Source organism: Meriones unguiculatus, chromosome 1 (assembly GCF_030254825.1).
Source record: "Meriones unguiculatus strain TT.TT164.6M chromosome 1, Bangor_MerUng_6.1, whole genome shotgun sequence".
NCBI classification, from domain to species: domain Eukaryota; kingdom Metazoa; phylum Chordata; class Mammalia; order Rodentia; family Muridae; genus Meriones; species Meriones unguiculatus.
In genome coordinates, this window is record NC_083349.1 from 46,908,792 (window position 1) to 46,931,408 (window position 22,617).

The 22,617-nt window shown below is 39.2% G+C and overlaps 1 protein-coding gene across 2 annotated transcripts in view; it reads right to left on the reverse strand.

Moving 5' to 3' along the window:
* Prkg1 (protein kinase cGMP-dependent 1) overlaps positions 1-22,617 on the reverse strand; it is a 1,175,688-nt gene that overhangs the window by 24,364 nt on the left and 1,128,707 nt on the right. For both annotated transcript variants that reach the window (XM_060388343.1, XM_060388340.1), the window contains exons 11-12: positions 2,642-2,781; positions 1,090-1,179 (exon numbers count right to left, since the gene is read on the reverse strand). In XM_060388343.1, coding sequence (XP_060244326.1) covers positions 1,090-1,179; positions 2,642-2,781 — 230 coding nt within the window. The remainder of the gene's footprint in view (positions 1-1,089; positions 1,180-2,641; positions 2,782-22,617) is intronic.

Sequence of the window (22,617 nt, forward strand, 5' to 3'; positions counted from 1 at the left end):
ACAACAACAACAAAAAACAAAAAACAAAAACACAACAACAAAAACCAGATATTTAAAATTCATATGATACATAGGGGCATCAGGTCTATCTCTAGCTAAATTTGGGGTGGGAGTGGTTATTGAAATGAAGGAGAACTTGAAGGCAAGGCTGGAACAAATAAGAAAAATATTGTATAAAAAATGAGTCCTTTGAAAGTGCAAAGACAACAGCACATATCTGCCATACCAGCACTCTGAAATCAGAGGCCTAGATCAAGAGCTCTAGGCAGCTTGGACTACATAGCATTTGGGAATGTAGCTCAGTGGAAGGGTATTTCTTTAGTGAGTGTGAAATTTTAAAGTTGATCTCTAGCCCCGGGGTCGGGGTACACAATGACTTTTGAGTGATCAAAGATCAGTTATGTTATAGGGAATGACCAAGAAATACTTGTTGGAACATAAAAATAAAGAAATTAGAAAAAATGATTCAAAGAAGCAAATGTGTACTCTCTAGACAAACTACCTCCTGAAGTAAGAAGGCCAAAGCACATTGTCTGCACGAAAAGGTGCAGCTAAATGGATTTATTTCCCCCTAAAGTCAACAACCTCTAAAAGACGACGTAGCAGTGTTGGTTTTCAAAACAGAGCTATGAAAGAGAGAGGAAAAAGTAACTTTGGGAATATTTATCAGTCTCATAAAAGATAAGGAGACCATCTGAAAACTGCAGTGAAATTAAAGTGACAGGTAACCCAGACTGCAGTTAAGGTACAGCTCTCAGTTTCCCCAGGCTAAAGCACGGTGTGGACTTCCAGGCACGGAGCTGGCTCCTTCCGACCATTACCACTCACTAAGGCCTGGGTAATGTATAGACTCTCCTACTGATCATTTGTAAGGTGGACTCAACCTACCCCATCCGTGACAAGGTGAGTTTTACGTGTCTTATAGAAAATTCTATGTGCCGTTGGCCATGTCTCGTGTTTACAATGGAAAATGCAAGTGCATGTAAAATGTAAATATAATTTTACACGTGATAACTGTGGATTCTTCTTTTAGATCATTATGGATCACTTCGTTTTCAGACATGTGACAGAAAGGTTGAAATCGCCTACCTATCCCTGAGAATAGTCCAGAGCTCTCCACCTAGGCAAGCTTCCATCAACATATACAGGTATTTGCTGTCTTTAAAGGTCCTGTATAGCCTGTGAAGGGTAAACAAGAAAACAAAAGTATGAACATTATTGTTTTTTTTTTTTTTTAAAAAAAAACATTCACTTTTAAGTTTGGCGAATCATTTTATTTTATTGACATGTTTAGATACATGGGCCACAATAGGATGTTTTAATAAATATTTGTACTGTTTAGGAGTTAAGCCAGGATATTAAGCACATGTGTCGCATATTTGTAGTAGTGAGACAGGGGGACTAAGTTCTGGTGTTCCCTTTGCATAGTCAACAATATTGCATTGAATATTTTCAAACAGATAAAAAAGGTAATTTGCAACGTCCTTATCACAAAAGAGAGTGAGCGCTCAGGGTGCCGTGGTTTGCTTTGCTACTCCTGGTATTTTGTGATGAGAACGAATGGCACTCAAGTCCAAAGCCAGTGTCCCATGGATAACTCTTGTAAACCAGAAGCTTCTGGAGTGGGCTGGTCAAAAAGAGAAGTTTCTTGAGGTTCTATCAATTCCTATTTGGCTGCTGTTTCAAGCATGACCTTGAGCAAGACTTAGTGGTTAGAAGCACAAAGCATATTATATTTTATAAATATAGACTGTAAAAAAGCAATTTAAATTCATATTTTAACTTTATGTGAGCGTTACTGGCAAATTAATCATGAAGGTTTCTTCTGCTTATAGAAACTCTCTATCATTTCTCTTATCATCTTATTAGTGCTACGCAAAGACTGAGGTGGACATATTAGCTGCCATGTCCTAGAACACAAAACAAAGCAAAAAAGACATCTTTTAGTGCTGGGGAAATTGCCTCAGTTGGTACAGTACCTGCTACACAGATATGAAGATCTGAGTTCAGATCCCCAGTACCACATAAAAGCTGGGCATGGCTGCAACCCCTGTGCTCAGGGTTGAAGACTGGCAGAACCCTGGAGCTCACGGGCTAGCCAGCCCAGCCAAATGAATGAGTTCCAGGCTCACTGATGGACCATGTCTCAAAAAAATACAGTGCAGAGCGCTTGAAAGAGAGGCAAGCGTCCATCTCTGGCTTCCACAAACATGTGAATCCACCTGCGTGCACTCTCCCATGTGTGTGTACACATGAACACGAACACGAATATTCAATGAATACACCCAGAAGCAATAAAGTTCTTCAGCAAAGTAATGCTAAACAATCTGATTGCGGTATTTGTTTCTTGTGCTTTTGAGGTCTAGGTAGATGTTTGAAGAGCTATAATGAAAACAAAATGTTAAAAGTTGATACCTCTTTTGGGAAAATTTTTCTTTTCTGGGAATATAAGACTATGATTCTCTTTAAAAAATAAATGTAGAAACAGCCCTTTTTATTCTTAGAAAATAGAATATAATGTCATCAGGTTTTCTTTGTGAACATGAGGTAAACACAGTAAGGGTAAGCACAGGGGAAGAGAGGGCTGCAGTTGGTTTGCCACTTGGTGGTGGCCCATTCATCGTCTGGGGTCCACCTTTACCTCACAATGAAGTCGGAATGGGCCCCCTGCATGATCTGCTTTTCCGAGCGAATGTGCTCCTGCTGTCTTGTGTCCACAATGTGGCGTTTCTTGAGAATCTTCATCGCAAATGTCTTGGATTCTTCACTTTTCAACTGGACCTTAAAAGACGGGCAGAAAGGACACATGAACAAACAGCCTACGTGCTTAATCTGCCAGGCTGCGTCATTGTCCTGAAACTAAGAGGTGCAGAGAGGACTCACATGAAATCCCAGCTACCACCCACGTCACACAGAGGTTATCCTTGCTGAAGGGGCGGAGCCTAAAAGCCACACTACAGAACCATCCTCAAATCTAACTGCGCTGGATTGTAAGAGCACCAGCTGTCTACATCCCAAACTAATTTTGCCCACGTGAATTGGAAGAACATATACTGCATGTTTCCTTTTACTTCATACAATAAGTCTATTACATAGCCTTTCTTTACCAAAAATGTCTGCTTTCCTCCTCAGTTATATTCCATGTGCTGGTGGCAAAGTATAATCATATGATCACCTGGAACTTTACACTCTTCACATTCTTCATCCACAAACATTTCTAGAGCTAAGTTTAGGGACTGACCCTGGTCTCTGCTGGGGCTGGAGATGCATATGTCATAACTGTTATTGTCCATTTTACTTTACTTTCCATTCTTTTTCTTGCCTCCAGTTAATGTATTTTTTCCCCCAGATTCTTGAAAACCACTTTTTCCCCTTCCATCATGCTCAATAACATGAATCTCCTTTGATCTTAAATCTTACTCCTTAGCAGTGTCCACTGAAGACCAATTTGGCCCTTTGTGCCTATGGAGGAGGCGGGATCCTCCATTATCTTCTCTCACATGGGCTACGGTGTGTGTTCATGATTACAAGAGATTCAGCAAGGACACTCGTAAGGCAAGGAAGAGCCATGATGGAGCTAACCAGTTGGCAGTTGTCAAGGGAGTTATCTCTGAGTGTTCTCTGTCAAAGGAACCTCACAGCAATGCTCACCAGCATCATTATTCAGACCCAAAGAAAGCTTCAGAGAAATAGCATGGCAAGTCTTGGCTGAAGCACAGCTCACCCCTTCCTGAGTTTTAAATTCTTGGCTGCTTCAACTACAGAGCGGTAGAGAGATCTTATGTGTCTTGTCTGTGAACAATAGTCAGACTAAATTCAGCCTGAGAAGACTTAACCATCAGAAACCAGAGTTTGTGTTTGTGAATTCACATGACCAGTTACGGGGGAAAAGAGAATAATGTGAAAATGTCTACAACAGCCAAAGAGCCGCTAGTTCTCTCTAGTTCTCCTTACAGTGCTAGATTAATGTGGTGCAAATGGATTCAGTTGTAGTTCATAATAAAATACAAATACGGAAACTCATGTCTACAAGGAGTCTGGGCAGACCAAGAAGATGGAACAATAAAGGAGCTGTTTTGAGAAGAAAATTCTAAACTTTCCAAAGAGAGAAAATGTAGCCTTATACAGATAACAAAGAGAATAGTAACTCAAATATCCAATTTAAACATTGTTCTCTTTGTTGATAACACAAACTTTTCACTTCTGCAGAGGATAGGAAAAGAGGTCAGCATTTAGAGCCGCAGGTCTAGGTTCTCATTCTGACCCTTGTAGACTGTTTGACTCTTAGAGCATTCGTCTAACTGCCGCAAGCCCTAATTCTTGCCAAAGACAGCAGCAGCAATTGCTGTAGAATCATGATCCTAAAGGAAGGTGGAATGACTTCCCTGTGTAGTGGTTTATAGCTGTCTTTTCACAGAAGCAAACTTGGCAGAAGTGGATTCAATCAAAGCTAATCAGGTAAACTGGTAAACATTAAAGGCAAAAACTACACACACACAAGTGTTATCTAAGTTCACTGAACTCCTAACAGGCAGACCTGGGTTCATATTCAGGACATGTGGAGTCAAGCTACTGTAAGCACACACAGCTTTCCCCCAACTGGAACGAAAACACGATGAAAGTATAATCACGAATGTTTACAAATCTGAGTTTGATGGAAGATGCTAACTTTAGAGTCTATGTCAAAAATGGAACTATGTATTTATTGGTTTGTATCTTCATTAGTCTGTGTGATGCGCCCATCATCAGGGACTGATCAAAAGCTTGTTGCCTGGGATGGTGAAGTAGCTCATCAGGTGAAGATGCTTGCTGCCAGTCCCGACAACTTGAGTTCAGTCCTTGGAAACTACGTGGTGGGAGAGGAGAACTGACTCCTGAAAACTGTCCTCTGATTTATACACATGTGCAGTGACACATAGACCTTTCCACAAATACACAAAAGGAAAATAAATATATATATGGAGTAGAAAAGAAAATCCTGGGTTATTGCCCTAGTCATTTATGATGGCCTCCGTGTGTTATCTACGGTTCAGAGATGCCTGATGCCTTGAGTCACACAAAAAGCCAATGTGGGTAAGACATGTTTAATGAAAATGAAGAGGAGGCAGACTTCATGAGAGGCAAAGTGAACCCCAGCATCTTTACTTGAAAGACTTGTTATTTTTAGTTACGTGTATATGTTTGTGTCTGTGCACATGAGTGTGGATTCTCATGGGAGCCAAGTAGAGGGCAAAGGTATTTGATAATATGGCGCTAACATCACAGATATAAGCTACCTTGTTCAACTAATGTGGGTGGTAGGAATAGAACTCCGGTCCTCTGCAAAAGCAGAATATGCTCCTCAACCGCTGAGCCCTCAACTCTTCAGCCCTGAATTCTAGTTTCATAACCTGGGAAGTCAGAGTACCCAAGGACTACTGCAGTGATCTTATTCAAGACAGAGAATCTCTTGCTTAGGTTAATTCCCTGAACAACACCCAACTCCTGTTTTCATCAGAAACCTCTTTTCTTCAGAGAAACCAGAAACAGTCTAAGTGTCTGTCAGTTGAAGTTTGGGGGAAATAAATTATGCAATGTCCATGCAGTGCAGCTGTGAAACTGCTGTTAGAATATTAATTAAAACATATGAATAAATGGTATTAGTTGCAGAGCAGTACATGTTTTATGATTCCATGGTATAGCTGCACATGAGCATATGCCCACCTATGCATATATCTGAAAAAGACGTATGAAAGAACAATCTGAAGGTCATCAACATGTTCACATTAATTTTTCCTTAATGAATATTCTTAGTTAATACTTCCTTAAGACTTTTGAGGTGGCGAACATTTATGGAATTAATGTATGTTACTTTTATGAGGAGTAGAAATTAAACCCTAATCGTGGGAATAATTTTTAGAATTTTTCTAGGAGCTGGAAATATACCTTGCTGATAGTGTGTTTTGCTAGCATATATGAGTCCCAAGGTTAAACTCCCATTTACTTTAAAACCCCTTTTAATTATAATAGCTATTTCATATTATTGAATGATGCACTCAAAGTCATCCTGGTCCTATTCGAATTCCACAAATACAATGAGAAAAAATACACCATATGAAGATATAGCATATAAATCTGTGCAAGTTTTGAGCAACTGTACTCTATTTCTTTAAGGATTTGCTATAGTTTATTTTTTCCAGTCTGAACCCTCAAATTAAGGCTTAACATTTTGCATTTGATATGCCTAAAGTAATATGTTTAATATGGGTTAAACTTAATGCACCTAAATTTTAAGTCAAAGTTAAGTTTGCCTTCTTTCTTTCCTCTGTGTCTGGTTAGTTAGAGAGTCCACTTGTAAAAATTTGAGATGATGATGATGATGATGATGATGATGATGATGATGGTTATTATCTAATATCCCATCCACTAGAAGAAAGAATTGGTGTCAATTTAGACAGAAGTGGTCAAGGAGGAAGAAAGAATGTGTATTTTTATTTCTCCTTCCTTTTGTCTAAGCCTCTTCTCTACCTCAGCTGGCTAAGCCTGCTCATGGGTTTCTCTTCCCTAGTAGGTTACCCTAATCTTCCAGACACAGGGGTTATGCACTGGTTGAGGGTGGCCAGTCTGATATTTAACTGCCTTTGACTCTTGACTATGTTTGACCTCTTGTCTTGTAGAAGTTCTTCAAATTCAGTTTGTTTTCTCCTCTCTGTAATAGGAGGAACTCACAAACTGGAAACTGATATAAGACCACTCGGAATGGAGTTACCATTTGGAGAATATTAACTGTGCTTAGTCTTACGTATACCTTAGTTCAGTGAGCTCTTCTGGTCAAAGCACAAAGCACTCAGGCTACTGCAGACTCTGAAGCAGGATAGAAAGGTGAGGAAAGTATGAGAAATTAGAGGGGCACCTCACCCCAAAGCCTGCTCGAAGCCTCTCACCAGCTGAGAAGTAAGAATTCCAACACAGTGCACAATGTTTGCAGTGAAAAATTACCAACATAGAGATAACATTCCTTTCACCCACATAATTTATGTTAAAAGAGCAATGAGCCAGGCTTAAGTCCTCAATATATATGACCCCAAGTCAGGCTTCATTTCTTTCCTTGGACATTTTCTGGGAATCTCAAACAAGGTTAAACCTTTGTTTACAATTAAAACATCTTAATTTGCCCTGTAACCTCTGCGATCTGAGATCAGCTGTGAGCCTGTTGAGTGCGTGGGAACTACCATAAGATCTCACGTCGGTTTCTAAGCAACCCTCTGAAGTCGATAGCTTCAAAACCAACCAGTATCCTGTGGGTGACCATTTTACATAAATCAGAGTTGTTTTTTTGAGAAGCCCATCCTCACATCACACCCACGTATGCTTTCTTCTTTTCCTGAGCGTCATTCCTTCTCCTAACCTTCACACTTAATAGCTGGATTGAAATGTCTTGCTATATCCCAGCTGTTCTTCATCACTTGACAGTCCTTGAATTTCACTTCTGTACAGAATTCAATAATTTAGTTCTACGTCAGACCATCAGAGCCCTGAGAGAGAAAGGAACTCCTCAGTCTTTGAGGCAGCAGCAGGGAGCTGTGCCTCTTGGTCTGTGTCCCTGACAACAAGGCAAGCTGAATGTCACTTGTGTCTGTTCCCATGCTAGCCCCGGCTCACCTCAGTGCTGCTAAGATGTAAAAGTCAGCAAGTGAACAGTTTAAGATGCTACTTTAAGAGCACAGATGCTTACACAACCATGACTTTACTCTCTAAATTCCTGGGAGGTGGCTGTCTGGAAGAAAGTGCCAATAGCCACTTAACTTCATAAAAACAATGGCTAAGAACAGTGGCAACAAATGCCTCCAGACAGAAAAAAGAGGGAAGATGTCTGAATAGCAGTATAACTTAATGAAACGGGCCAGCCATTGGAAGGGATGACCACGGGCATACAGTGCATGTTGTCTCAAACACACATCAAAAGAGGACTTAGTTTCAACTGCATTCAGTGCCAGGTTTCCAAGGACACTAAAACTGCGCCATGTAGGCAGAGGCATCTTAGTTATAATGGCTGCAAAATAGAAATAGCACAAAATTTTAAGGAAGTAACGTCTATTTCATGGTTGAACACGATAGTCATTATATTTTTAATTGCCTTTCTTTAATCAGGGAGGAAGTGGCTTTATAAATGAAATAGGAACATTTTTGCAATAGTCTGATTTAAGTCAATCACATTTAATGCAAATAGAGATGCTTTAATAAACTTAACAGTAATAAACTATTTTTCTACAATAAAGGGAAAAACATGTCCAAGATACCTACACAGAAAAAAAATGACCTATGCCAGCAGATTCACTGTGCCAAACTGCTACAGTGTCTTGCTCCACTGCATTTACAGTTTGCCCTTCAGTGAGATGCACTGAAGTGATATAAAGACCTTAATAAAGACATCAGCAACTGGGAACACCAGTAAAAAAAGCCATTAGACTGTACATGTATGCGCATTACATGTTTTTCACCATCATTCTCCACCAGCAGCATGCAGAGAAATAAAAAGAAATCCTAAATTAAAGAGGAAAAAGAGGCATGGGGCTACTGTAAATTAAACAACCTAGAACCTGTGTCATTCCGTAGGATTTATAATCATAAACACAGAAAACAAAAACATTGAGAATAATTCAAACTTGTAACGTAAGAAACTGTGTACCAGAAAAAGCAAAACTTTAGATAAAAAGAGTAGATGCATGGCTAACTGGAGCTGGGGGCGGAAAAGGAGGCACAGGGCTCTTTTTGAAAAATAGAAATGTTCTTTGAGTAGTGTGTGCACAGTAGGAAATGTTGAGGTACACACAGCATGCAACAGTGAAGCTGTTTAAGTATTTTTAAAGGGAGGAATATCAGAAAATTCCATATCCATAACTTCTAGTTCTTTTATTATGATACAGCTACACATTTAGCTTGCATTTTAGAGAATTATGTGCCAGAGAGGGACTTTCTTCTGTGCCTATGTTTTTACCTTTAATATGTATTTAGACATTACCATCATTAGTCAAAAAAATGTATTTCTTTTCACTGTAATTTCTGTGAAACATTGACCTAGGTTTGAAAGTCCACATGGGTTCAAAAGGTTATAATTTTAAAAAAGGAGATGATGAGTCTAATTTAACTAGAATATATGATTGCTGTGAAATTCTTTATAAATGACCTAGTCAAATTAGTAGTTCTTTGATAGTGCTTTTAAGTTCTTTTTACTTATTTTAATGCAATAATTTTATTCATTCTTCAAAGATTTCACACAAGATAGTTTGATCTCTTTGGCTTTCTATTCCTCCCTCCTAACACCTTCCAAATCTGTCAATTTTTAATTTTTTATTTATTTTTTAATTAATTACAGTTATTCACTTTGTATCCCAGCTGTAACCCCCTCCTTTGTCCCCTCCCAATTCCACCCTTCCTTCCTCTTCTCCTCCCATGCCCCTCCCCAAGTCTACTGATAGGGGAGGTCCTCCTCTGCTTCCATCTGACCCTAGCCTATCCGGTCTCATCAGGACTGGCTACACCTTCTTCCTCTGTGGCCTGGTAAGGCTGCTCCCTGCTCAGGGGGAGGTGATCAAAGAGCCAGCCATGAGTTCATGTCAGAGATGGTCCCTGTTCCCCTTACTAGGGAACCCACTTGGAGACTGAGGTACCAATGGGCTACCTCTGTGCAGGGTTTGTTTACAGGTTATCTCCATGATGGTCCTTGGTTGGAGTGTCAGTCTCAGAAAAGACCCCTGGGCCCAGATTTTTGGTTCTGTTGCTCTCCTTGTGAAGCTCCTGTCTCCTCCAGGTATTTCTATCTCCCCCTTCTTTCATAAGATTCCCTGCACTCTGCCCAAAGTTTGGTTAAGAGTCTCAGCATCTGCTTTGATACCCTGCTGGGTAGAGTCTTTCAGAGGCCCTCTGTGGTAGGCTCCTGTCCTGTTCCCTGTTTTCTCCCTCTTCAGATGTCCATCCCGCTTGCCTTTCTGAATGAGGACTGAGCATCTTAGCCAGGGTCAGCACGTTCCCTTGCAAGTTCACATGACCTTCTACATACAGCCCCCAATCTGCACTATGAAATGAGAATAAAGCCAGACTTACAGATATCCTAAGACTGAATCAGACAAGGTATCTGAACAATCCCTTGACACTTCAAACGTGCTACATAAAATCTGTCACTTGTACCAGAATTTCTACTATATTTGGGCATGTTACCTAAAATGGATATCTGTAAATGTGGGGCTTTTTTTTTTTTTGTATTACAATTTGCGTTTCAATCTATTTCCAAAGTCATTGTGCCAGTAATGATGAAACAAAAAACGCTGTCGAAATGTGTCTGAATTTAAAGAAGTCTTGCTTTCATGGGGAATGGAAGCAAGGTTGTGACAATGGTTCGAATCAGTTTGCATTAGGCAGCCCAGTGTGTCCTCACACCCAGGTAGAACATATTCATTACAGTCGTGAAAGAAAACACCACAACTGAAGTGCCCAGAAAGCTTCTGTTGTTAACTTAGTGTTATGTTCCTCAACAGTTCTTCATAATGGGGATCGCTAATTCTGTTAACCCAAGTAGTGATCAGTATAAAGTGTCTTTTTTCCATCTAAGTGTATTTAAATGTGGAACAGCCTGAAGAAGTTACATCCAACTTAAATGTTAATATCCTTACATCATAATTACTTTCCTCCTTGTCAGCACAATTTTTAGGTAAACAAAATATAAATTATCATTCCTTAAATATAATATTCATGTTCTATAATAAATATGCTAAAACTTGATTGCATTTTGAGTGATTCATTTTTCTTCATTAAAGAATCAAATTTTCTTTCCCTTACCAAAGACTTTAATTTCTGCGTCTAACTTCACAAATATGAAGAAACGCTAGGTGTGACAGCTTTGACAACTGTGTCTACATAATTTTACGCCCAACACCTAACGATTGCCCCACTCAATATTATACCTAAAGCACACTTAGGACCTAAGACCTCACCTAGGCGGAGTTGAAAATCAAATGCTGACAGCCCTGTTTCTTTCATTTGCTCTTCTTGATGCTTAAAAATGAGTTGAAATGGGAAAGAGAAAACCTCATATTGCAAAATTCAACTATCTTTCTTACATGTGGCCGGGTAACCCTGGAAAAGGATCTGCATTCTCATCACACTCTGGAAACACAGGGCCTGTGCACCACCCTTGCAGTTTTAATCACACTCAGAAGAATGTTTGATAAAAAATCCTAAATGAATCCAAATAGAATCTAAGCAGTTCAGTGAAAAAGGAAGTTAATATAGGGTATGAAACTGGAATTCAATAAAATATTTAAAAGCTACTTCACAAAATTGAGACCGGAAAGGTTAATAAGTCAGAAGACTCTTCAGAATGTCTCATCAATAGAGTGGACAGAGTGGAAGAAAATAAGGAAGCTTGAATCTGATGAGGATGAATATAATAACATCCAGAAAATGACAGAGAACATTCATAAAAAAGTAGGAACAGGGCAATTATATTTGTAAATCATGATCATAGAAGAAGAAATACAAGCTAAAGGAAGAGAAAACACATTGAAAAACATTGCAGCAGGAAATTCTCTAAATCCAGTGAAAGAGATGTGGGAGGGATGTAGAATACCAAACAGACAAGACCCCCGGGAAAAACCTCCCGCACATCATATTTCAGCTAAACTACTAGTAAATGGAACAAAGAAAGAATACTGCAAGCTGCAGAGAGTAACATCAGTTACATGTGAAGGAAAAGCCACCGTCATAGCAAATAAAAGAAGATTAAAATATTTTTGCCTAATAGCACTGGGAAAAAACTGTAAATCTACAGTAAGAGAAATTAAAGAACATAGACAAACTCCTGGCATTGTATAACACTGTTGAATAATGAATGGGTCACTGAAAGATCAGCAAAAAAAACTAAAAAACAAAAAAATCCTGAGTGAATGAAATTAAAAACAAAACGTGACAGGAGTTGTGAGAGACGATGAAACTTCTCTGAGGGAAATTACAGCTACAAAATCCTACATTGAACAGGCAGATGTGGCGGCAGAAGGGAAAATAGAATTAGCTTGGCCAAGGGCTGGCCTCCTTTGATAAGAACCTTGGAAGTTAACAAGCCACACTCCGGGGCAGGCTTCATGCTAGAGCTCCGCATTGTTCTGTGTGTGTGCCGTTTGTTTTTTGTTTGTTTTTGGTTTGGAGGAGGACTGTTTTTTGAGAAGGGATAAATATAAACTGGGCGGGTAGGGAGAGGGTATCTAGGAAGGGAAAGAATATGGTCAAGAGATACTGTGTGAAAAACTTAAAAACAAACAAACCAATAAAAGCCCACAGAAGTAAAACAAAACAAGACATCTCAAGGAACCCCCAAATCTGTACACAGAAGAAATAGTGATGGCAGTGGCAGAGCTGGATTAAATGGAAACAGTAAGAACAGTGCAAAGAACAAATGACATAAAGAACTGGTTCTTTGGCAAGTTAAACAAGATTTATAAGCCCTTAGCCAAACTAAACCAAAGAAAAAAGAAGATCCAAATTAAGAAAATTTGAGGTGGAAAAGGAAAAAAAAAACAGTAAATTTTACAGATTTATTAGAGCATACTTTGAAAATCTGTGTTCTAAAAGCCTGAAGACCTTTGTAAAATAAACCAGGAGTGAATGAACAAATTAAACAGAGTTACAGCAAGCTTTAAGACTGAAGCAGTAATAAAAAGAATCCTCCCCACAACACACACAAAAGACAGTCTCAGATGGACTCAGGACTGAATTCCACCAGACCTTCAGAAGACCTGATACAATTGCTGCACAGACTACTTCATAAAACATAAAGGCAGAAGCACTGTAAAACTCTATCAAAACCAGGGAAGAAGCTGCCAGAAAGTACCAGGGAGAGGGGGGAGAAAGATGGGGAAAGAGAAAGAGGCATGTCTGGAGAGGACAGGAAGACAGGAGAGAGAGAATGAAGAGAGAGGGCAGGGGATGGAGAGAGAAGAGAGAAGGGGAAAGGGGAAGGAAGAGGGAGAGAGAGAAAATGAGAATGAATGTTTATTATTGGGCAAAAGTCATGTCAAACAAAACTTTTATAAACTGAGATTTAACTTTCCATCAAAAGATCATTCACCAGACTCAAAAGAGTTGTGTCAGTGCAAAATGAAATTCAAGAGAGCAAATAAAAAAAATGTAAAACAATACATTAATAGTCTCAAAGCCAGAAACCATGTGATCAAAACAATACATGCAGAAAAGACCTTTGATAAGGACTGACATCCTTTCATGATAAAAATCTGGAATTAAACATTGAATAGAAAAACCATCTCAACACAATAAAGGAGGCATATAATACACCTGGAAGTACATTTCACTATAATGAGGGACAAGAATGTCTATTATCTCATACTCAGTTCAGTTATTGAGGACTTAGCTAAAGCAATAAGGCAGAAAAAAAATGGAATATATATATATATATATTTGACTTCTCTTTACATATATATATATGTATGTATGTATGTACATATATATATATATGTAAAGAGAAGTCAAATGGTCCTTATTGTAGGCAATACAATCCTGTACACGAGACCCTAAAGATTCTACTAGAACTGTTTTTTCTTTTTGGACACAGGGTTTCTCTTTGTAGTCTTGGTTGCCCTGAACTCTCTTTGTAAGCCTGGCTGGCCTCATACTCACAGAGATCTGCCTGCCTTTGCTTCCCTTGTATGCTGGGATTACAGACATGTACCACTGTACCCAGTTATCACCAGAACTTTTTAACTGATGAACACTTTCTGCCAAAAGGCAGAATACGGAATCAGCACGCAAAAATCAGTAGCCTTTCTATGTATCCAAAAAATATGTGGAAGACATCAGACACATAATCCCATTTGCAGTGACTTCAAAAAGTTAGCCCAGAATAAACTTAGCCAAGGAAGAATTAATGAACATTGGGTAGCCTACCCCCAACAGATAGATAGACTTACACTACAGTTTAGGCTTAAAAAAACTTTGTAGAAGAAAGGGCATAAAGATTGTAAGAGGCGAAATACCAGAAACTCAGCTGTGAAACAATATCTTTTAAGAAGTAGCTGGATAAATGGGATGGGAACAATGGAAATATTGATGCACATGCTAACTTGGAAGAGAGAAAATTTCATGGGGTTCTACCCTAGACAAAGAACTATAGAAACTCTCAGAACTATAGGTAAACTGTAGGGATGACCTTCTAATGTTGGTTATACACTACAAAATGCTCAGCTCTGGAGCCATAGACACACAAAGAACAGAAATGGATTCAGGGGGTTTCATTTACACATTTGTACATTCATATACATACATAGATATGTATATATGTAACAATACTAGGACAAAAAGAGGCTATCAATTTGAGAGTGAGTGAAAATGAGAGGGGTTGGAGTGAAGGTACTTGGGAGGTGCTATACAGTGGAAAGGGGGGAAGAGGAAAAGTGATCTGATTCTATTTTACCTAAAAAGAAAAAAAATGCTGAAAAAATAGAGGAAAACACTAGATGGAAAGACCTATTATGCTTGTCAATCAACACAGTTAATATAGTAAAAATAACCAAATTTCTAACAGTGAGTTATAGACCCAATGCAACCACAATTAAAACTCACAGAACTATAAAAGACAACATGAAAACTCATACGGAAGCACAGAAGGTCATGATAGCCAAACCAATACTGAGCAAAAAAACAACAGGAGGGGTTTCGCCACATCTGACTGAAGTAACAGTAACAAAACTAGCATGGTATTAGCATTAGAAACAAACACAGTATCAGTGGGTTAGAATTGAGTTCCCAGAGATAAAAGAAAACAACCCTCAACCAGAAACAGACTTTGGAAAAATGGTAACCTAGTCACCAAATGGTGCTGGAAACACTGGATAACCATCTGCTAGGAAATGAAGCCAGATCACTAACTCTTTCATATACTAAAAGCAATTAAAAATGGATCAAAGACCTTAAGGTAAGCCCTAAACTCTAATACTGTTAAAGGAAAACATTTCATTATATAGGCATAGGTAAGAATTTTTCTTATTTTTAATTCTTATTTATTTATTATTAATTATAATTTATTCACTTTGTATCCCAGTTGTAGCCCCCACCCTTGTCCCTTCCCAAACCCCTCCTCTTCTCCTCCCATGCCCCTCCAGCAGTCCACTGATAGAGGAGGTCCTCCTCCCCTTTCATCTGACCCTAGCCTATCAGATCTCATCAGGACTGTCTGCATTGTCTTCCTGTGTGGCCTGGTAAGGCTCTTTTCCCTCAGGAGGAAGTGATAAAAGAGCCAGCCACTGAGTTCATGTCAGAGACAGCCTCTATTCCCCTTACTAGGGGACCCACTTGGTTACTGAACGGCCATGGGCTGCATGTGGGCAGGGGTTCTAGATTATCTCCATGAATGGTTCTTGGTTGGAGTATCAGTCTCAGAATTTTTTTTTTTTTTTTTTTTGCCTTTGCCCAGATTTTTTTTTCCTTTAGTTCTGTTGCTTTCTTGTGGAGCTCCTGTCCCCTCCAGGTCTTTCATCTCTCCCTTCTTTCATAAGATTCCCTGAACTCTGCCCAAAGTTTGGCTATGAGTCTCAGCATTTGCTTTGATACCCTGCAGGGTAGAGTCTTTCAGAGGCCCTCTATGGTGGGTCCTGTCCCGTTTTCTCCCATTTGCCTTTCTGAATGAGGACTGATCATCTTACCTAGGGTCATCCTTCTTGCTTACCTTCTTTAGGCGTACAGATTTTAGTATGTATATCCTATATTATATGTCTAATATCTGCTTGTAAATGAGTATATACCACGTGTCTTTCTGCTTCTGGGATATGTCTCTCAGGATGATCTTTTCTAGTTCCTACCATTTGCCTGCCAATTTCATAATTTCCTTGTTTTTAATTTCTGAGTAGTATTACACTTTGTAAATGTACCACAATTTCTGCATCCATTTCTCAGTTGAGGGACATCTGGGTTGTTTCCAGATTCTGGCCATTATGAATAAAGCTGCAGCATCTTCAACAAATGGTGCTGGTCTAACTGGATGTCTACATGTAGAAAAATGCAAATAGATCCATATTTATCACCCTGCACAAAACTATAGTGCAAGTGGATCAAAGATGTCAACACAAAACCAGACACACTAAATCTGTTAGAAGAAAAAGTGGGGAAGAGCCTTGAACTCATTGGCACAGGAGACAACTTCCTGGACAGAACACCAACAGCACAGGCTCTAAGAGCAACAATCAAAAAATGGAACCTCATGAAACTGAAAACTTCTGTAAAGCAAAGGACACTGTCATCAGAACAAAATGACTGCCTACAGATTGGAAAAGAATCTTCACCAACCCTTTATCTGACAGAGGGCTAATATCCAGTATATACAAAGAACTAAAAAAGCTGAAAAGCAGCAAACCAAGTAATCCAATTAAAAAATGGGGAACAGAGCTAAACAGAGAATTCTCAATAGAGGAATATTGAATGGCAGAGAAACACTTAAAGAGAGGCTCAGTGTTGCTAGCCATCAGGGATATGCAAACTAAAACAACCCTAAGATTAGTTAACACCCATCAGAATGGCTAAGATAAAAAACTCAAGTGACAGTACATGTTGGAGACAGTACATTCCAGTGAGAATATGGAGAAAAAGGAATCCTATACTATTGGTGGGAAGACAGCTTCCATGGAAATAACATGAGATTTCACAGACAACTAAAAATAGTACTTTCAAATAACACACCTACACCATTTCTGCGCATCCACCGTTAAGCCAAGACAGAGCAGAGGTGTCTCTGCATCTATTACTGTGGTATTGCTCAGAGTGACCAAGTTATAGAATCAGCCTTCGGTATCTGTTACTAGATAAAGAAAATCTGTGCATATACCCAACCCTGGTCATAAGGAAGAATGAAATTTTGCCAGTTTCTATAAAATAAGTGCAAATGAAAATCATAGTAAGTAAAATTAAAAAAAGACACAGAAAAACAAATGGTGCATCTTTTTGCTATCATAGGCCTTAGAATTCTTTATAGAGACACAAAATCATATATTTATGTATGAGTGTGTGTGTTGTGAAAAAAGAAGAGATATTGGGGAAGAAAGGATGGGGAAGAAGGGAGGTGTCCTTGACACGGAGGGAAGGGTGTGAATCTTGCAAAATCACAGGCTATACTTGAAAAAAGTTGTCTTTGTGAAACCTATTTGCCAACACAAATTTAAAAAAAGAACAGTCATTAGGCTCATAAAAGCTCCCGACTTCAGGTCAATAACTGTGTATGTTATTGGCTATAGGGGTTGCTAATGTGAAGGCTATATTATCAATAGACAATAAATTAAACGTGTAGAAATTGTGTGCAGTTGATAAATCCATCTAAATTTGTATAGTATTGTTGGTTTAACACTTTTCCAGAAACAAAGATTAACCTACTTGTTATATGCAAGTAACTCTTATCATAAAAACAATTTTCCTTTTAGCTAAAAGCTCCGATGATTTTCTACTTTACCAATGTACACAGAGTGACTATTTTACTCCTTATCCGGATCCTCTGCTGGACGTGTTTAAAGAAAACTTTGATGGATGAGTACTACGTCTTGGCATAAAGTGAGCCAAGGGAGAAGGGAGGTGATGCTTGTTCTTGGGAGCAATGCCACCTAAACCATCTGTTAGTCAATGTGTAGCAAACAGAATGTAGAGCTATGTTTGAATTTACACAGCCCTTTAATTGTTTTGAGGGAAGGTCTCATTTAGCTTAGACTGGCCACAAACAAGTTACTCTTCTCCTCTTAGGAGGCAAAAATTCTCTGAAGGCTAGATATCTAGATAGCAATATAGATTGCTATATTCAATACAGACTATTCAGGTTTTTTGGAGGGGAGCAGCAGGGGGAGGTAGATGAATTTGTGCTGAAGTCTGTCTCTAATTTCTTTTTTTTTATTTCTTTCCTGACCAAGCTGTCATTGAATAGAGAGTTGTTTAGTTTCCATGTGTATGCAGGCTTTTTGCTATTTCTGCTATTGCTGAGGTCTAGTTTTAGGCCATGATTTTCTGATAGGGTACAGGGATTATTTCGATCTTCTTGTATCTGTTGAGACTTGCTTTGTGCCCAACTATATGGTCAATTTTTGAGAGGGTTCTGTGAGGTGCTAAAAAGAAGGTATACTCTTGAGTTTGGGTGAAAAGTTCTGTAGACATCTACTAGGTACATTTGATTTAGGACCTCTGTAAGTGTTGTTATTTCCCTATTAAGCTTCTGTCTAGATGATCTTTCCCTTGGTGAAAGTGGAGTGTTGGAGTCTCCCATTATTAAGGTGTTGGGATCAATGTGTGATTTAAGCTTTAATAATGTTTCATTTACAAATGTAGGTGCTCTTGTATTTGGGGCATAGATGTTCAGGATTGCGATGTCCTCTTGTGGATTGTGGTGTATTTATACATGGAATACTAATCAGCAATTAAAAACAAGGACATCATGAAATTTGCAGGAAAATTGTGAGAACTAGAAAAGATCATCCTGAGTAAGGTATCCCCCAGACAGAAAGACACACATGGTATATACTCACTCATAAATGTATATTAGACATACAATATAGGATAAAAATACTGAAATTTGTACACCTAAAGAAGCTAAGCAAGGAGAAGGACCCTGGGTAAGATGATCAATCCACATTCAGAAAGGCAAATGGGATAGATATTGGAAGAGGAAGGAAACAGGACAGGAGCCACCACAGAGGGCCTATGAAAGACTCTACCCAGCAGGATATCAAAGCAGATGCTGAGACTCATAGCCAAACTTTGGGGAGAGTTCAGGGAATCTTATGAAAGAAGGGAGAGATGAAAGACCTGGAAGGGACAGGAGTTTACAAGGAGAGCAACAGAACCAACTAACCAACCAAACAATCAAAAAACCAAAAAAACCGGGTGTAGGGGTCTTTTCTGGGACTGATACTCCAACCAAGGACCATGCATGGATATAACCTAGAACCCCTGCACAGATGAAGCCCATGGCAGCTCAGTGGCCAAGTGGGTTCCCTAGTAATAGGAACAGGGACTGTCTCTGACATGAACTCAGTGGCTGGCTCTTTGATCACCTTCCCCAGAAGGGGGGAGGGCAGCCTTACCAGGCCACAGAGAAAGATAAAGCAGCCAGTCCAGATGAGACCTGATAGGCTAGAATCAGAGGGAAGGGGAGGAGAACCTCCCCTATCAGTGGACTGAGGGAGGGGCATGGGAGGAGAAGATGGAGAAAGGATGGGGTTAGGAGGGGAGGAGAGAGGGGGCTTCAGCTGGGATACAAAGTGAATAACTTGTAATAAATAAAAAAATTAAAAAGACTGATTTTTCTAGGACCACATCTATGTTTGGAGGAAAAAAAGTTACTATTTTAACACACTGATTTTAAATAAATTTCATAAATAATATATACTTCAATGCATAGATAGTACATAAGAGTCTTATAAATTCAAGAGATGTGTATGACATTGATTGCGTTTGCTATCCTTCATGTAGCCTGCATTATGTTACAGTGATTGATGGACAACTGAATATATATCCTATAGAAAAGAGTTGAATTGACTCGTTCTTCATTTGCATTTATCAAAGCACAGCTAGTATTTAATACCAGCAAGTTCTGCTTAGCAACTAGCTTTGTTGAAACCAGTATAAAAATCGGCTTTTAAATCTTTTCTCATGAGGTATATGTCGTTTGGCCAGCAGTCTGTCCTTCTGTATCACCTAATATTACCCTTGCTTGGTCTCCTTTCTGTCAATCTGTTCCCACACTTAATAGCCGTCTAGGTGTGAACATGTACACATTACAAGCTGGGATCCATACATGAGAAATGATATGTGGATTTTTATCTTTCTGGCTTTGGGCGACCTCACTTAATAGCATGTATTCTATCTATTGATTTTTCTGTAATTTTCATGACTCAGTTTTCTTCACATCTGAATAATATTCTATTTTGTATATATAATAATTTTCCTTATCTATTAATCAATTGATGGACATCTTGGTTCCATTTTTGTGCTATTGTAGATAGAGCAGCCATTAAACATGGATGTTGTGACTATCGCTATGGTGTGATATGGAGTTCTCTAGGCATTTGCCCCAGAGTGGGGTAGCTGGGTTACATGGTAGCTCTACTTTTAACATTATGAGGGTCCTCCAAACTGACTGCCATAATGGCTGCATTTGTTTCACTCTCACCAGCAGTGAATGAGGGCTCCTCTTCCCCCTTGATGTCTTTCCCAACACTTGATAGCTACTTTGATTGGGGCGAGGTAGTCCCCAAAAGCAGTTCCAGTTTCAACACTTCTCTGTTTTTCTGATGGGCAAATCGTAAAAATATAGTTTGCAGTAAAAGGGTAAAACCTCAAGTGAAGATCCATAGCATAAGAGCGGCCATTTTAACTGTAGAGATAAATTCATTGTAAAACAGGAAGTTGGAGCCGGCCATGTGTTTACTTAGTGGCTACCTTCCTTTAGCTCTGTGATGGTTTCATGTGTAAGTTTATTACAATAAAGTGATTTAATAGAATGAAAGAAAAAAAATGACTGATGGTATCTTTGTTTCCAGTGTGTTCTCTTAATGTCTTTTAGACTGAACCTTCGTTAGCTGTATGCATTTTTTCGCTTTAGGAATCAATACTATGGATCACAGTTATCTTTTATTAATTAATTAATTAATTAATTTTAGAAAGAAAACAGGTAATTCCATAGTGGATTTTTTTCTTTTTCTTTTCCATTTTTCTTTTTGTTTTTCAAGACAGGCTTTCTCTGTGCAGCCTTGGCTGTCCTGGAACTCTCTCTGTAGACGAGGCTGGCCTAGGACTCAGAAATCCAACTGCCTCTACCTCCTGAGTGCTGGGATTAAAGACATGCAACACCACTGCCCAGCTTCCGTAGTGAATATTATGCAAGGGAGAGAATAGCTAGAAAAAAGACTGTGTCAAAACCAGGCAAACTTCTAGTTTCCAAGGGTTACAGAAGACAGCAGGCCCCGCTCACTGCCATCTCACAGTGATTTCATTTCCCTGCTGTGGGTTGGCAACAGGAGCTCTTAAAATGTTTTCATCTTAACTAGGGGTTTCCCTTTGGGGTTAAGCTCCTCTCCCTTCAGAGTGATGTAACATAACTCTGGTGACTGAGCACTGGGTTTATCACTTCATTTCTTGCTTAATCATCACTGTCTGTTCTGTTGCTTTTCGTGGCTCTCCACGCCTGCTTGCCTATGCAGTGCATCCCAAGAAAGCTTGCAGAAATGCCGAGCAACCGGCCTGGGCACCATTTTGAAGAATACAGGGACGCTGCCACACACACGTGGCCTCTAGGAGATGCACGGTTATTGTAACTCACTACTGTATTGTTCCTCGAGGAATTCAACTTTGGGATTTCAGAAGCTGGCCTCGCAAAAAGAAGGAGAGCTGCCCAAGCACACCCTTTGGCAAGAGTCTGGTCCTTAATTGCCCATTTAGAACACCATACTTGAAAATGGCTCGGAAGCAAATGGCTGCCATCCAGGACTCTACATTAAAATCCATTTCTTACTGAGAGTCTGACTTTGTAGTTTAAAAGAAAAAGTGATAAACAGGAGGAGGCTATTCCAGGTGTGGAAGATTGAAAACTGTTTCCCATCAATTATCATGGTTGTTCAGAACATAAAAGGCTTAGTGGTTCAGGAGAATTTAAGCATCTACCACTGAGGATCATCAGAACCCAGGCTTTTACTCTGAGTGAAATGGGAAGAAGAAAAAAACAAACTGTTCTATTCTAATTCTTCTCTGAACACAGCTGGAATGACTAGTGAAGATGGCTATTCTGAGTGTATTTTAATAATAAGTGCTGATTATATTACAGGAACCATAGTAACACTGAAGTACATTGACCAAAGAAAATATATAACTGTGGCTGTCCTGTCCCTACACTCCAGAGCAAAACTGTCCAATTATAATGCTGCTTTAACTTTTATTAGCCATTCAATTTTGTCAAAATATAACTTGTCAAATTCTTGACTCTATGCTGGCCAGTTTTTGTCACCTTACACAAACAAGCATCGCTTGATAACAAAGAATCTCAAGTGAAGAACTGTCTTTATCAGATTGTCTTTGGGCACATCTGTGAGGAATTGTCTTGGTTAATAATTGATGAGCAAGGGTACAGCCCATTGTAGATGGTGCCATCCCAGGCAGGTGGTCCTGGGCCAAGGAGTCCAGAGGGAGGAGGATGGGAGGGGTTAGAGGAAGGAGAGAGGGGAGAACTTAATGTAACTATGTAATAATAATAATAATAATAATAATAATAATAATAATAATAGTCAGAAGAAAGCAAGATGAGCAAGCCATGAAAAGCAAGCCAGTGAGCAGCATTCACCTATACTCTCTGCTTTGTTCCTGCCTCCAGGTTCCTCCTAGAGTTCTGCATCTAACTTTCTCCCACTGCAGACTTTAGACCTGTTAATCCCACAAGATTCTTTCTTTCCTAAGTCACTTTTGGTCACGGTGTTTATCATAGCCGCAGAAAGCCAAACTAGGGCAGGATCCCTAGTGGGGGAAAAAAAATCAGAAAAGCAGGAAAACTTGTCTGTCTTCTGGACTTGATTTTTATAACCAAAATTGGCAACAATCGGAACCTCACAGGCACAT